Here is a 15,341-nt window from a genome sequence, read left to right on the forward strand (position 1 = left end):
GAGAGAAATAGGAGATGAGGCCAGAGTGAAATGGAGAGGCCAATACCATGTAAAGTCTTTCTATTAGTCAGTGTTCTCCAGAGAAAAAGAACCAACAGGATATATATATCTCCATACATCCACACACGTGTATACATACATATATGTAGATAGATGTATATATGTATGTGTGTGTGTGTGTGTGTGTGTATAAAGAGAACATGTGAATATGGAGGCTGACAAGTCCCAAGATCTGCAGTCTTGGGAGACAAACTGGGGACTCAGGAGAGCTGATGGTGTGGGTCTGATCTGAGCCTGAAGTGCCTGAGAACCAAGAGAACTGGTGGTGTAGTTCCAGTCTAAAGGCCAGGAGGCTTGAGACCCAGGAAGTGCCGATGTTTCAGTTTGAGTCGAAGGCAGGGAAAAACCATTGTTCCAGCTTGAAGGCAGTCAGGCAGGAGGAATTCCTTCTCATTCAGGGGAATTCCCTATAATTATTGTTTTAATGCAGGCCTTCAACTGATTGAATGAGGCCCACCTATATCAGGGAGGGCAGTCTGCTTTACTCAGTCTATTGATTTAAATGTTCGACTCATCCAAAAACACCCTCATAGAAACACCCAGAATAATGTTTTATCAAATATCTGGGCACACTTGTGACATATAAAACTAAGCACCATAGTCCTAATAGACCCTTATAAGGATTTTGGCTTCTACTTGGAGTGAAATGTGAAGTCACTGGAGGATTTTGAGCTAGGGAGGGATATGATCTGATTTAGGTTTTGAAAGGGTCATTCTGCCTGCTATTTTGAGAATTATACTGTAGGAAGGCGAGGGTGAAAGCAGGGACTGGTTAGGAGCTATTGTAGTAATCTAGGTATGGTGCCTGGACTAGTGTGGTAATGGTGTTGGTTAGAAGTGGTCAAGGTTCTGGGTACATTTTAAAGGAAAAGCTGCCAGGATTTGCTGACAGATTGGTTGTAAATTTAGGAAGAAGGAACTCAAAGATGACTTCAAGGTTTTTTGGCCTGAGCAACTGGAAGGATGGCGTTGCCATTTACTGAGCTAGGGCAGATGTGGGAGGACAGGCTGGGTGTGAGACTCTACTAGACATCCAAGTGGAGAGGTCAAGTAGGCTGCTAGATATGTAAGTTTAGAGTTCTGGTGACAGGTGTGGGCTCGAGAGAAATCTGGGAAGCATGAACATGTAGAAGAAGCCATGAAATTAGATGAGATTATTTTAGAGAGTAAATACCGATAATGAAGAGAAGGGCTTGGGAACTGAGCCTTGGACAGTCCACATCAAGGTTTATGGGTTAGGGTGATAAGGAGGAACCAGCAAGAGAGACTGAGAATAAGTGGCCGGAGAACTAGGAGAGTGTGGCGTCCTGGAAACAAAGGAATTGTGTTAAAGGGGAAGGACTCGTCAGCTACACCAGGTATCGCTGACGGGTCAAGGAGGAGAAGGTCTAAGAATTGATCATTGGATTTAGCAACATGATTTATTTATCAGTTAATCTCTGGGTATAAAGGAAAGCACAAAGGCTTTGGGGTTAGACAGACCTAGGTTCAAATCCCTGTTCTCTCATTCTCTGGGTATATCAGCTTGGGTCCTCTGAAAACAGATGCCAGGACAGAATTAGATGTGCAAGAGATTTATGGGCAGAAAGGCCTGTGAAAGAGACAGGGTGCAGGTCTGCCACTGGTGAAGAAGGGAAAAGAGGAGGACTGGGTAGAAGACGCCTCACACTGCAGTGCATTTCTGAGAAGGTCAGCCGGGCTGATGGTGCGTTCCTGAGCGAAGATTGCCCGTCAGGGGAGTCCCTGTGCCACGGGTGGCCATTGGCTGACAGTGGCCTGGGGAGTGTGCTCACTGTAGTGACCTTGGGCAAGTCATTAACTTTTGGAAGCTTCAGCCTCCTTATCTGTAAAATGGGCGTTATTTCTATGATTTTTTTGAAGAATAATGGGATATTATAGGTGATACTCCTAGTGTGAGGCCTGGTGTGTCATAAACTTTAATTCCTTTTTCTTATAGTATTTGTTATTATCTGATTCTCCTGGTTAAGGAGTTCTTGGAAACATTCTTTTTCTGATTATTTGGGAGTAAAACCAACGATATTTTCTTTCTGTTTGCTGACTGCTCTTTCAGTCCTTAACACTCTCTTTCCCTCTCTTCCCCACTAACCCCCTCCCCCAGCCCCATGTTCATTTTTTTTTCCTGTCTTTTCCTCCATTTTTAGGGGTGGGAGGACTTAAGTCATTACGTTGTAATTATCTTGGAATTTAAGTTGCTCAGGAACACTGTAGTTTGTTTGTTAATGAGTACTTGGTTTGTTCTTTGAATATGAATTGTGGTGACCAAGACCTCCTGGAAGGTATATCCCAAAGAAGCAAATCCGCTGACTAGTCCTGCCTGTGGTGTGAGATTTGCGTAGTATTTCTGGAAAGGCCAAGGGACCGCGGCTCTTCTTGACACCCTCAGCCCAGTGTCAGCAGTTCAGCTTGACACTGAACTGCTCCCCAAGGCCTCACGATTGTGGGATAATTGCCATCATTGGCTCCCACTTTTCCTTCAGGCGTTGTTAGTGACGATAGACCTTATGCCTAGGCCAGGCTCCTGCCCTCAGACTTTGTTCCAAGGTGACAGCATGGAGGAGAATTCTCCTTGGGATCGGACCAGGCAGTTTCACCAGATTACAGTTAAGAGCCCTGGGTTGTGGTTCTCCTAGGCTGGATTCTCTTTCACAGGTGTATTTTCGTAGCACAGGCTGCTGTACGGTCTCTCATGGATGATGACCAGGATTTTCTAGGGCGAGCAGCTAGTACGGCAGGGTGTAGGGTCCCCAGGCTGACTTAAACAGGGAGGGGTAGCTGCTGTGCAGCCAGGGAGAGCTGGAATTGACACCTGGAGGAGCCAGGCTTACAGTCAGAACAACTTGAATAAGAGAACCAATGAAATGAGTTGTGTGACCTTACGCTAGTTACTTCAACGCTCTGAGTCTCGGTTTCCTCATCTGTCAAATGCGGTAGCAGCAATGTTTGCTTTCCTGAAAAGTTATTGGGAGAAACTCTTGTGGAGGATAAAGGGGAGAGGGAGCGGCAGTAGACAAGGAGAGCCTTTAGACCGTGATACAGGTCTGATACCAGTGAAGAAAGGAAAGAAATTCACCAAATGAGAAATAGTGTTATTTTTAAAATCTTCCTTATCAAGTTAACTGTTGTTGCCGAGTGTTCCCATGACTTTTTCTGCGTGGTGATTGTTAACTGTTATGGGGAAGCAGTCACTGCCATCCCACAGGTGAGGAGATCGAGACATGCTGCCTGCCATCAAGCTTTCCACCTAGGAGACAAGTACTGTTCAATGACGAGAACCAGATGGGCATATGGCATCTTTCAGTAGCTTTACTGAGATATAATTCACCCATTTAAAGGGTATAATACAAAGGTTTTTAGTATATTCAGAGTTGTGCAACCATCACCACGTTCAGTTTCAGGACATTTTTCATCACCCCGCAAAGACATCCTGAACCTACTAGCAGTCGCTCCGCACTTCGCCCCAAATCACCCTCCTAGGGATTGCTCGAGGCAACTACTAGTCTGCTTTCTGTCTCTATAGATTTCCCTATTAACACTTCATATGAATGGAATCACACAGTATGTGGTCTTTTGTGACGGCTTTTTTCACTTAGCATAATATTTTCAAGGATCATCCATGTTGTAGCATGTATCAGTACTTCATTCTTTCTTATTGCCACATAATATTGCATTGTGTGGATATGCCACATTTTATTTATCCTTTCATAAGCTGATGAATATTTGAGTTGTTTGCACTTTTTGGCTATTACGTATAATGCTGCTCTGAACATGCTGTCAGTTCTCTTGGGTATAGACATACAAGTGGAATTGCTGGGTCATGTGATAAGTTTGACTTTCTGAGGATCTGCCAAACTTTTTCACAGGGACCACACATTTTACATTCCTACCAGTAATATGTAAGGATTCTAATTTCCCCACCTCCTTGCCAGTACTTATTGTTGTTACTGTTATTGTTATTATTACTTCCATGCTAGTGGGTATGAAGTGGTATCTCATTGTAGTTTTGACTTGCATTTCCCTAATGTTAATGATGTTGAGTATCTTTTCATGTGCTTGTTTGCCACTTGTACATCTTTAGAAAAATGTCTATTCAAGTCCTTCACGCAGTTTTTAAATTGGGTTGTTTGTACTTTTGTTGTCGAGGTGTAGGAGATCTTTATATGTTCTGGATTCTAGACTCTTATCAGATATATGATTTTCATCTCTTTAATTATAAAAATAATACACATTTATTGCAAAAATTCAAATCCTACAGAAAAATAAAAAGTTATTTTATTGTTCCCCAAATATTCTTCCCATAAGTAACTGTTGGTAAGTTTAATATATATCCTTCCAGATTTGAAAAGATGCATGCACACACATACACACACACCACACACACACACACACACACACACACACCCCTACATATTTAGTTTACATAAATGGGATTAAGTATCTGCAGTGCCACAACTTGCTTTTTTTGTCTTAACAGAATCTTCTGTACATCTTTTCATGGCGATCTCATTGTTTTTGTGCCTGCAGAAAAGTACCGTTTTGAGATGGGTATAATACAGATGAGGAAACTGGGGTTCAGAAAGTTAAGTACTTTGTTCAGGGTCACAGATTAGTAAGCAGAGGAGTCATTATTCAAATTGAATCTGTTTCCAAAGCCCATATTCCTGCCACACTATCACATTGCTTTACAGGCTGCTGACCTGGAACCTCCCTCCTTCTAGCTCGGTGGCCTCTTTGTCTAGCTGCTGTATCGCTTTGTGGATCTCGTACCAGGGACAGTGTGTATAAGGTGCACATTCTAGGAAATATTGATAATACCCTTTTCTTCCATAAGTCGCATACATATAAACCTTTAGTGATGGTGAAAGAAAAAAAAATCAGAGGAGACCGCCTAATGACCTCATTTGGGCTGGGGCAGCCACCAACTGCATTTGAGCAACTGTAGCTGCTTTTCCAGCCCTTTTCATGCCCGCTGCCTGTTCGCCATCGCTGCTTTCCAGGGCCGTTCATTCATTCATTCTGCTGGAGGACTTCCAGCACAGTACGTTGTTTCTCTCGACTTCCAAGCCTGGCGAGCCTCCCTGCAGTTTTAGGATGGCTGCTTTCTCTTCACCCAGCCTGTGGCTTTTTAGGAGAGCTTCCTACTATTCAGGTCCCAAGTGTGTGGAATGGGAGCCCCCTCCCTGCACAGATGTTCTGTTTGAAACACACAAGGAAGTGCAATCAGGAAGCAAGAGCGGAGCGTGGGCTGCGGAGAAAGTTGCCATCAACACCTGTGCAGAAGCTGCGCCCAAAAGGACAGACTCCTCCTCCCCCTGCCCCTCTTCTGTTGTCACCCTTTGTGTCCTGCACCTACTTACAGTACCTGGCAGTTGGCCGCTGGAGATCAGCTCACTGTTCTACTGCCCACCTGTAGGGACTCGCTTTCTCCTTTCTCCCCGCTGTGCTTAGACTTGTAGGGGAGCCGGCGGAGTAGCAGTGAACTGTGTGTCTAAGCAGGCCTTAGTGAACGAGCAGTGCTCTCCACGTCACTGCAGCTAGTAAGATTGGCTGCTTAGATTTGTCTAGCACCAGCAGGGAGACCTGGAATTCACGAATCAGGCTGCACTGGGCTCAGATCCCAGGTCTACCAGGAACTTGTGTGGCCTTGGGCAGGTTACTTGATCTGTCTGAGCCTCCCTTTCCTAATCTGCAAACACCAGGTAATAAGACCACTAATGTCACAGGAATGATGTGAAGGTTCGCTCAGCTAATGCACAAAGTGTTCCTCGTCTCAGAGCTTGGCACGTGGGAACAGCTCTGCAAATGTTAGTCATTGTTATTCTGATTGAAGGGGAGCAGATGGCACTGGGGCTAGAGGACTAGGCAGTTATCCGTGGGCCCTTGCTGTGATCATAATGTTTCCTCCTTCTCTCCCTATCTTGCTTTACTTTCTTCATAGCACTTATGTGTCGGTTTATAGACTTACGTGTACTCTTTCTCTCCTTCACTAGAATGTGACTAGGCCAGTTTATTTATCTCTTGTTAAAATAAAATACAGTGTGTGTTTGCGAAACAGAAAAAAACGAATGTGAGTAGGTGGAGCGTCGTCAGTTTGGTTCATTGCTGTATCCCTAGACCCTGAAACAGGAGCTAGCGCGTAGTAAGGACAGTAATGCAGTCAGTGTGCCCACTGCTGCTCCAGGTGCTATTTGTATACTAACTGCTATATTCATAACAATCTTTTGAGGTAGGTATGTCATTACCCCTATTTACAGATGAAGACGCTGAGTCACAGGGGAGGGGAGTTCTTTGTGCCCAGTGTTACACGGTTAGTAAGGGGAAGGACAGGCGTCTTTCTCAGAGCCTGGGCCTGTAGCCACTCTGCTCTGCTCTCTCTCTCTAGTGGGAGACTTCACTATTATTTTTATTACTGATCTGATTGACAGCTTTTAAAATAGTCAGTACCTACACATGCAGAATTCTTTAACCATCATCTGTCATTCGCTGTTAACACTAACTGTGGAAGAAGAAAGGTAACATTTTTATTACTCCCCCCGCCCCCATTTACAGGTGAGCAAACAATAACAGATAGTGTTTCTTGAGCAGGTCACCATGACCGGCACATTTAGTAACTCTTTTAATCCTTACAACAATCCCATTAACTTAGTGGTATTATACACATTTGACAGAGGGGAACACTGAGGCATAGAGGTAAAAGTACTTGCCCAGGGCCATACGTCTAAGCAATGATAGATCTGGGCCTCAAACCCTGGCAGTCTAGCTTCAGAGACTGTTCTAAACACTTCAGTAAACACCCTTCTTTGTGATCTAGGGAGGAAAAGTTAATTGTCCACAGTTACCCAGCCTCTGAGTGGCAGAGCTGGGAGTGGAAGTCAAGTCTACCTTGACCGCCAAACCTGTGCTCTTTGTCCTGTACACGAGAGCTGAGGTAAGAGTTACCTCCACATATCCCTGGACTTGGGTTTCCAGCCTTCTGTGGTGACAGGGAAGGAGAACGTGAGTGACTTCATCAAGGTCACCCAGCTGGGAATGTGGAGCTGTGACCCCTGACCTCAACCTCGTCTCTCTTTCCATCATGCTGGGCTGTATTTCAGGATGGCATGTCTGGTTTAGCCAGGCCTCAGTCACAGGACAGGCCTTTGAAAGCAGGTGCCCACTTGTGTCCCCAGAGAAAACCGAAGGTACTGCTGATGGTAGAAGTCCTTCCAAAGTGTGTGTGTGATTTCCTTTGGGCTAGAAGGACATCTCGTGTCTTTATGGGACATGTAAGACAGGCTGGTGAGCTGGGGGTTGGGGTAGGGTGGGGATGGGGGCTAGGAGGAAAGAGGGGAGGGAGAATTGTGTCCCTAGGAGCATAGGAAGTCTGGCTGGGCTACACAAACAAAAACATTTCCTTCGGGGCCAGCGGCCCCAAGGCATTGGGCAGCGCCCATCAGCAAACAATAAAGCAGGGCATGTGTCTGCTGCTGATTGCAGGCCGATGCACTGTTGGCGGGGAGTCTCCCAGCAGCCCAGTGTGGAGGCGGGCAGCAGGCTTTCTCTTGGTGGAGCTGTCAGAGATGCGCTTCCACGGGCTGTTTGTTCCCTGGAAGTGGGGCACCCTTCTCCCTCAGCCTCCTGCCTCCCGTGGCCCCCATGCCCGCCCTCGCTCTTCCTGTTCTGCCCCTCACTGCCCACCAGCCACTCAGTAGCCTAAGTTCCTAGTGACTGAATCCTTTTTGACTGCCTTCTCCCCGAACACTCGCATCCTGTCGTCCCCCAGCCTTGGAGATTCTGTAGTAAGGAAAGTGGCCACCCCGTATTGGGCTGCTGCAGTGCATACACACTGGCCATGTGCCGAGCCCTTGCCACCATCATTTCATTTAATCCTTGCTTCCACCCTCTTGGTAATATTCTTCTATTTTACACATGAGAAGACTGAGTCAGAAGAAGTTGAACAGCACGCTCACGGGTCTGAAGCTAACAAGTGGCAGAGCAGAGATGCCAACTTAGGTCTTCCTGGCTCTAACGTGTCCTTTCTACCTTTTTAAGTCCCCTTTAAGTGACCAAAGATCCTTTTGAAGTCTGACATACTATATTGGGCAGGCCAAAAAGTTCGTTTGGGTTTTTCTGTAAGATGTTAACGAAAACCCAACCAAACTTTTTGGCCAGCCCAGTAACTGGCTTTTACTGTAGTTGCCACGCTGAGCGTAGCTTCCTCTGATGTACACCTGATGAATGGCTTTGCACATGTCCCGTTCTCGTTGAAACCATAGGAAGTACCATTTCAGCTGGGGGGACTCTCTGCTTTGAGAGTTACCAGAGGGACATGCGCCTCGGCTTGTTGTTCATGGGAACATGCTCAAGGAATTTTGCAGGAAGCCCCCATCCAGGATGTTACTGGAAGACCCGCCTGATGGAGTTTGTACAAACAAAGTGTGACCCTCCCAGCTCAGCCAAAACCCCTGCCTTATTCGGGGAGGCTCTCTGACCCTGGCGGAAGAGGCTACTGTCTTCATCATCCAGCCGAGAAGCCACTACAGGCTAGGCCCTGAGCTCCCCATCCGCGGGCCTAGAGGCTTCTGGGCAGACTTTCGCCATATCCTTAGATCTGGTTTGTACATTGGTTTCTGCACAAAATACAAGTCTGATCACGTTTCCTCTGCCTCACTCAGACGTCTGTGATATTCCATGTTGTTCTTAGAAACAATCTACTAAGTCTTTTTCTCTCCTTTTTTCCTTTTCTTTTTATCGTGGTGAGATATACATTAAAAATCTACCACTTCAGTTATTTTTGTTTTTGTTTTTTTTTCGGTATGCGGGCCTCTCACTGTTGTGGCCTCTCCCGTTGCGGAGCACAGGCCCCGGACGCGCAGGCTCCGCGGCCATGGCTCACGGGCCCAGCCGCTCCGCGGCATGTGGGATCTTCCCGGACCGGGGCACGAACCCGCGTCCCCTGCATCGGCAGGCGGACTCTCAACCACTGCGCCACCAGGGAATAACTGCGCCCTCAGTTATTTTTAAATGTACAGTTCAGTGGTATTAAGTACGTTCACATCGCTGTGCAGCCAGTCTCCAGAACTCTCTTGGTCTTGCAAAACAGTAACTCTGTAGCCATTAAACAACAACTTCCCAGTCCCCGATCCCCCAGGTCCGGGATAATCGCTATTTTACTTTCTGTCTCCATGAATTTGACTATACCAGGTACGTCATATAAGCAGAATCATATAATATTTGTCCTTTTGATTCTAGCTTATTTCACTTAGCATAATCTTTTCAAGGTCTATCCATGATGTAGCGTGTACCAGAACTTCCTGCCTTTTTAGGCTGAATCGTAGTCCGCTGTGTGTACCTACCCCATTTATGTGTCCATTCATCCGTCAGTGGGTCTGCTAAGCCTGAACACGGCATTGAAGGGCCTGCGTACTAGTCTCGCCCTTGCCAGCCCTGCCGGCCTCCGCACTGGGCATAGTCTTTCTCTGCTTTCTGTGCTGCAGCCACACTGCCTTTCTTCAGTTCCCCCAGAACTTTACCTGGAAAAAGGCCTTTGTTTTACACGGGCCATTCCTTCTAGTGGGAATGATCTTCCCTAGCTTCTCCACTCTTCTTCGTCTTAACTTGAATATCCCTTAACTTAAATATCGTCACACTTTCTCCTGGAGTCCCACAGGAGAGCTTGCTCAGCCTCCTTTCCCCTGCTTATTTTCATAGAGCTCAACATGTCTTTATTATGCTTCTTACCACTGTAACTTATTGATTAATTGTGCATGTGTTTAATGACTGCCTTCCATGCCAGACTGTAAACTCACTCTGACATAGTGGCTGGAATGCAATAGGTGCCCAGTAAAGAGCTGCTGAATGAAACTACAAACTAAGTGAATGAATTAACACCAGAAAGAGAAAAGTTCATGGCTATATGCTGGGAACATTTGGATTTTTAAATGTACACAAGATGTTAAATTACTAGTCAGATCTCAAAAAGTCATCTTGCTGGAGCACAGATTGTTTGCCCTGTCATCTCTCTGTTGATAAAAACTTCCATGAATAAACTGTTCATTATTTGAAGATGCCTCCATAGTTGCCAAAACATAAACAACAATAGCAGCAAAGGCAGCTTACATTTTCTGATTGTTTCTATCAGGCTTTGTACTGTGTACTTTCCATATATTATCTCACCTAATCCTCACAAGATCTCTGAAAGGTAGATGCTGGGGGTTTTGTTTGTTTATTTTCAATTTCTGTTTCCAGATGAGAGGACCAAGGCGCAGAGAGTTTAAATCGCTTGCTTAAGGTCACTCAGCCAGTAAGTGGCAGGTGCAGAAGTGGAGGGGCATCAGGGTAGGATGGAGTACCATCCCCTCCCCTAGTGCCCTTCCCCTCATTAACTGAAAGAGCTTTTTATCCATTTTATAAATGGGGCCTCTGCCTTGCTTTTCTTTGAAGCCAGGGTTTTGTGGCTAAAGAAGAATTTGAAAACTCCAGGTCCACAGAACAAATTTGACCCTGATGCACCTTTTTCAGCCTCATGCCTTCCTGCCGTTACATCTTCCACTGTGCTTCTGCCTGGAGTGCCCTTTCCTTTCTTCTGCAGCTGATGAGCTACTGTGCGTCTCTGGGGCATTTTCCAAACCTTGAGACAGAATGAGCTGTACTCTCTGCATGCTCCTCCTGCAGAAGGCCTGTCCATCCGTCCTAGCAGCAGTCGTGCTCTTCCTAAGTAGAGGTTGACAAGTCTGTCTACCCTGCTGGACTGAGCCTCTGGAGAAGTTGGACCAGGCCCACCTCGTCTCTGGTGCTCCTCAGCCCAGCCCGGGATCTGGCAGGGAACCCCGGGGCCTCAGCCAGTGCTTGATGAGTGAATGCATGCCAAGTGCAGAGCCGGTGCTCAGAACCAACCGGCTGAGCCCAGAGCCTGGAATACAGCTAGCCTGTGCTCACAGAACCTGTGAATGCGAGACGGAGACGATCAGATGTATTAATCACTGGTTTGGAAAGGAATTAAAATATTTCCATAATATAGTATGTTTCTTTTCTAAGACAGATGTGCCCTCGTTGTTTCATGAGGAAGTAATTAAGTGTGTTTGATTAAAACATTCATAAACACGATCAGATTTATTCAAGGCTACTATATGCTGCTATCTTTATTGTTGGTACTTTATATAATGTTGTGTGTGCATCTCCCAATCACCCTGTAAGGTGTTCTTATTATCTTCATTTTAGAGATGAAGAAACTGGGGCTGAGAGAGATTAATTAGCTTGCCCAAGGATAGCCAGCTTCTGAGTGATAGATACAGGAATAAAATGTCTGTCTTGACTTCAGAACCAGTGCCTTTCCATCATCCTGACTGCTTCTGATCTTGTAATTTGGATACCTTCAGCTCAACACCGGGAACCAGCATGCAGAGATGCCTCTCTTCTTCTCAGCCCTTCCTGTGCCTGGTGTCCCCTCCCCCTCCCCCCCTGTCCCCCCTCCCCCCCCACCCCCGCCACTGCACTCCCCTCTCCATTTCCTTAGAATACTACCTCTGTATTTGCATCCTGAAACTGAAACATTTTTGTCAGTGTCAATAACTGAATACTATTATATATGGAAACTGGTGTTAATAGTATAGTAAGGTCACATTTACATTAATAAATATAAAAAATACACTTTATTAAGGCCAAATCACATATATTATGAATTTGTTTTCTTTATACAGCCATTTATTCTTAAGGGTTTTTTGAGTCCCAGTTTATGTATTTTTGAATGTGTGAATTTTTTTTTCTCCACGTTAAATATAACAATGTAGTGAAAAAGAAGTTGGTCAGATAATTTTTTTATTTTATTAAAGATTGTCTAAAAAGCAGGCTACCTATTTCAAGTTACATATGAAATATAAGATTGAAATACTTCTCTGTAGAGAAGTTAAAAGGTTTCTTACAGACTTAGATGCATTTATTTTCTGCCCCTCCTAGTATTTCAGCAGGATTAAGTTTTTTGAATCAGTGGATCAAGTTTTAATTTTCCTGTTCCTTCCTTATACTGACATATGCTTTGGCAGAACAAAAAAGAGACCTAAACATGTCAGCATGATTTTTGTTCAATGAATTAAAAACCATAAAAGTAACAAGATCTGATCCAAATCCCTAAACTCCTGACATGGTGGTTTTGTCCTTTTCAGTCCCAAGATTCATATTACTGACTTTGAAAAAAGCTTTGTGCCTGGAAGCAGAAGTTAAGACAGCAGCGCATAATTTATTTGAAATAGATTGCAAGGGGTAGGCAGCATGGAGTCGTGGGAAGAATACAGGCTACAAAATTCTGGATTTGAATCCCAGTTCTGTCAGTCAAGCCCATCTGTGTACCTCAATTTCCTCATTGGAAAATGAGGGTTTTAGAATCTAGTTTGATAAGTTGTGAGGTTCAGCGAGGTAAAGTACTCATCTGGCATTGAGGGGCTCCGTAATGGTAGTCATCAGGATTCTTTTTATTTTGAGAATGTTTTAAGAATTTTGAGAATTCAAATAGCTGGATCCAGAAGGATTTATTTATCACGTAGTTGTCCACTTTGTCCTCAGAGCTTATTCGTTCTCAAAATTCTTTAATTTTTTTTCTCGTCCTATCAGGAAAAAAATACCAGGTAAATGCCACTAAATCTTTTTTTTTTTTTTTTTTTTTTTTATTTATTTATTTATGGCTGTGTTGGGTCTTCGTTTTCTGTGTGAGGGCTTTCTCTAGTTGTGGCAAGCGGGGGCCACTCTTCATCGCGGTGCGCTGGCCTCTCACTGTCGCGGCCTCTCTTGCTGCGGAGCACAGGCTCCAGACGCGCAGGCTCAGTAATTGTGGCTCACAGGTCCAGTTGCTCTGCGGCATGTGGGATCTTCCCAGACCAGGGCTCGAACCCGTGTCCCCTGCATTGGCAGGCAGATTCTCAACCACTGCGCCACCGGGGAAGCCCGCCACTAAATCTTTAACACCTGTTTGCCACTGTTTCGCACAGAACACATACCCAGAACTTGGGATTATCTTACTAAGCCGAAACCACGTAGATTTGAGGATCAAGAACCACATGCCAGTGATCTCCAGTTCAGGACCGAGGAGGCAGAGGAATTTTTTCGTACTAAGACCATTGGCTTCTGAGACAGGCCAGCCTAGGTTTGACTTTGTGCAAGATAACCAAACTTCTTTGGACCTTATTTTCTTCATCCATGAAATGGAGTTCATGATCTTACAGGACCCTCTGTGATACAGCTCTCCAGCCTCTTTTCTTGTTACTCCCTTCTCTGTTTCTGTGCTCCAGTCAGTCCCTCACATGAACATGATCTCGTTGTAACTTAAAGCCTTTGTACGATGCTCTTTCTTCCTCCTGGAGATCCCTACCTGTATTGGCAACTTTGCCCTCATTCTTTAGATCCTTGTGGTGTATTAGTCAGGATAGGATGGGCAGTGCTCTCGTAACAAGCAACCCCCAAATCTCCATGGCTAAAACAACAGAAATTTATTTCTTGCTCATGGTGCATGGGGCACTGTTCATCATAGTCTCTCTGGGGCCTAAGCCGATGGAGGCTCCCTCCCAACTTGCACTGCGGCCAACAGAAACAAATGTGGTGCAGTGCACGCTGGCTTATAAACCTTCTGCCCTGAGGCGACACCCATTCTGCTCACGTCTCACTGGCCAGAGCAAGTTGCACAGCCACACCGAACTTCAGAGGGGATGGGGAAGTGCATTCCCACTGGAAGGGATAAAAACCAGAATATTAGTGAACAAACCTAATGACTACCATGCTTAGATATTATTTCCTCAGGAAAGCCTTCCCTCCCCAAACTGACCCCTCCCCAAACTCAGACACGCTCTATTGTAAAGGTCTGTTTACTTAGCTCTCTCCCTAGCTAAGCTCCCTCAGAACGGGACAGAGGTCTGTCACCTTCATCGTAGCACACTCTGTGCAACCAGAACTCTGACAGGTGGTAGGCACTCAGTGCGCACACGACCAAGAAATGAAGGCAGGACGAACATGCTAGACCACTTTGCTGGCTTGCTGTGATGATTAACTGTGAAATGGGAAGAATAACTGCCTCATACAGTTGTAAGGGTCAACTTACAAAAACTTATAAAGTGCCTGTCGCAGGTGTTTACAATAGCCCTTCAATGTGCTCGTTGTTGTTACTATGATGAGGATATTAATAGTAAAAATAACTGACATTAAGCATTTTTAATGTGCCAGACACTCTCATGGGTACTTTAAGGAAGTTAACTGGTGCAGTGGTTGTGTCTGACATGTTGTGTCTGGGCCAGTGTTGAGGTGATTCACAAGTAATTTGCTATAATAATAGTTAAGATTCTGAAGGTTGCTGCTTATTTGTTTTGGGTGATTTAGAGGTATAGAGATGATGCTGTTTCTGTAGCATCATCATCCATTAGCACTGCTTTCTTTAGCTGGAGACAAAAGGGTGGAATTATAGCTAATAGTTGCTTCCTTTTATTGAGCACTTAAAATGTGCCAAGGTCAGTGCTAAACAATATACACACATCATCGCATAATCAATCTTCACACCACCCATTTAAGTCAGGTACGGACTATCCCCGTTGTACAGATGGGAACTCTGAGGAGGGGAAGTCAGCTATGCATCTGGTATGGGGCATGGCCAAGATTTGACTTCAGGCCTGCCTAGACTCCCTGGCTCATGCTTTTAAGCAACACTCTTCTTACTGACTGTTCTCAGCTATCTCACCAGGAACTCTCCTTGACCTTGAGCATCCCCATGGGCGTGTGTCAGGAACGTGAAGACCCTCCACCGGCAGAGAGTAAAGTTACAAACTGCTGAGCTAGTGGGCAAAGTGATGTTGAATTCTTGGCTGGCTGTTAACATGTGGGATGATTTTGTTGAATGTTCTTTGTCTTTTATCAGAGTAACCAGGGAGCACAGGGAAATGCTGGTGAAACTGGCTAAACAGAACACCAACAAGGCCAAAGACTCTTTACGGAAGGTTCGTACCAACGCAATGAATAAGCTGAAGAAATCGAAGGATAAGGCCTCGGAGGACACCATTAGGCTCATAGAGAAACAGGTACTGTTGCCAACAGATGTAGTGCTTATGTATCTGACCCAGAAGATCACGTGTTCATGCCTGAAGTGAGGAGAATGAAAATGGAATACTCCTAGTTCTTTCACTGATGGGATCGGTATGGGCTGAGTCTCTGTTCTAGACCTGGCCCTTCACTGGACCCTGGGAATAAGGAGGAGGAGAGGTAGCTGCTGACCTTCCACTGTGTTCCAGGCTCTAAGCTGGATGCTTTACAGC

The 15,341-nt window shown here is 45.3% G+C and overlaps 1 protein-coding gene across 3 annotated transcripts in view; it reads left to right on the forward strand.

The window, feature by feature from the left end:
- The window catches only part of MRRF (mitochondrial ribosome recycling factor), a 56,026-nt gene that overhangs the window by 31,042 nt on the left and 9,643 nt on the right, over positions 1 to 15,341 (forward strand). For 2 of the 3 annotated variants that reach the window (XM_065879108.1, XM_065879109.1), the window contains one exon: positions 14,948 to 15,107. In XM_065879108.1, the coding sequence (XP_065735180.1) occupies positions 14,948 to 15,107 (160 nt within the window). Of the gene's footprint in view, positions 1 to 14,947; positions 15,108 to 15,341 lie in introns of those variants that run through there. The other variant, XM_065879110.1, reaches the window with a different exon arrangement.

Source organism: Phocoena phocoena, chromosome 6 (assembly GCF_963924675.1).
Source record: "Phocoena phocoena chromosome 6, mPhoPho1.1, whole genome shotgun sequence".
Classification (NCBI taxonomy): Eukaryota; Metazoa; Chordata; class Mammalia; order Artiodactyla; family Phocoenidae; genus Phocoena; species Phocoena phocoena.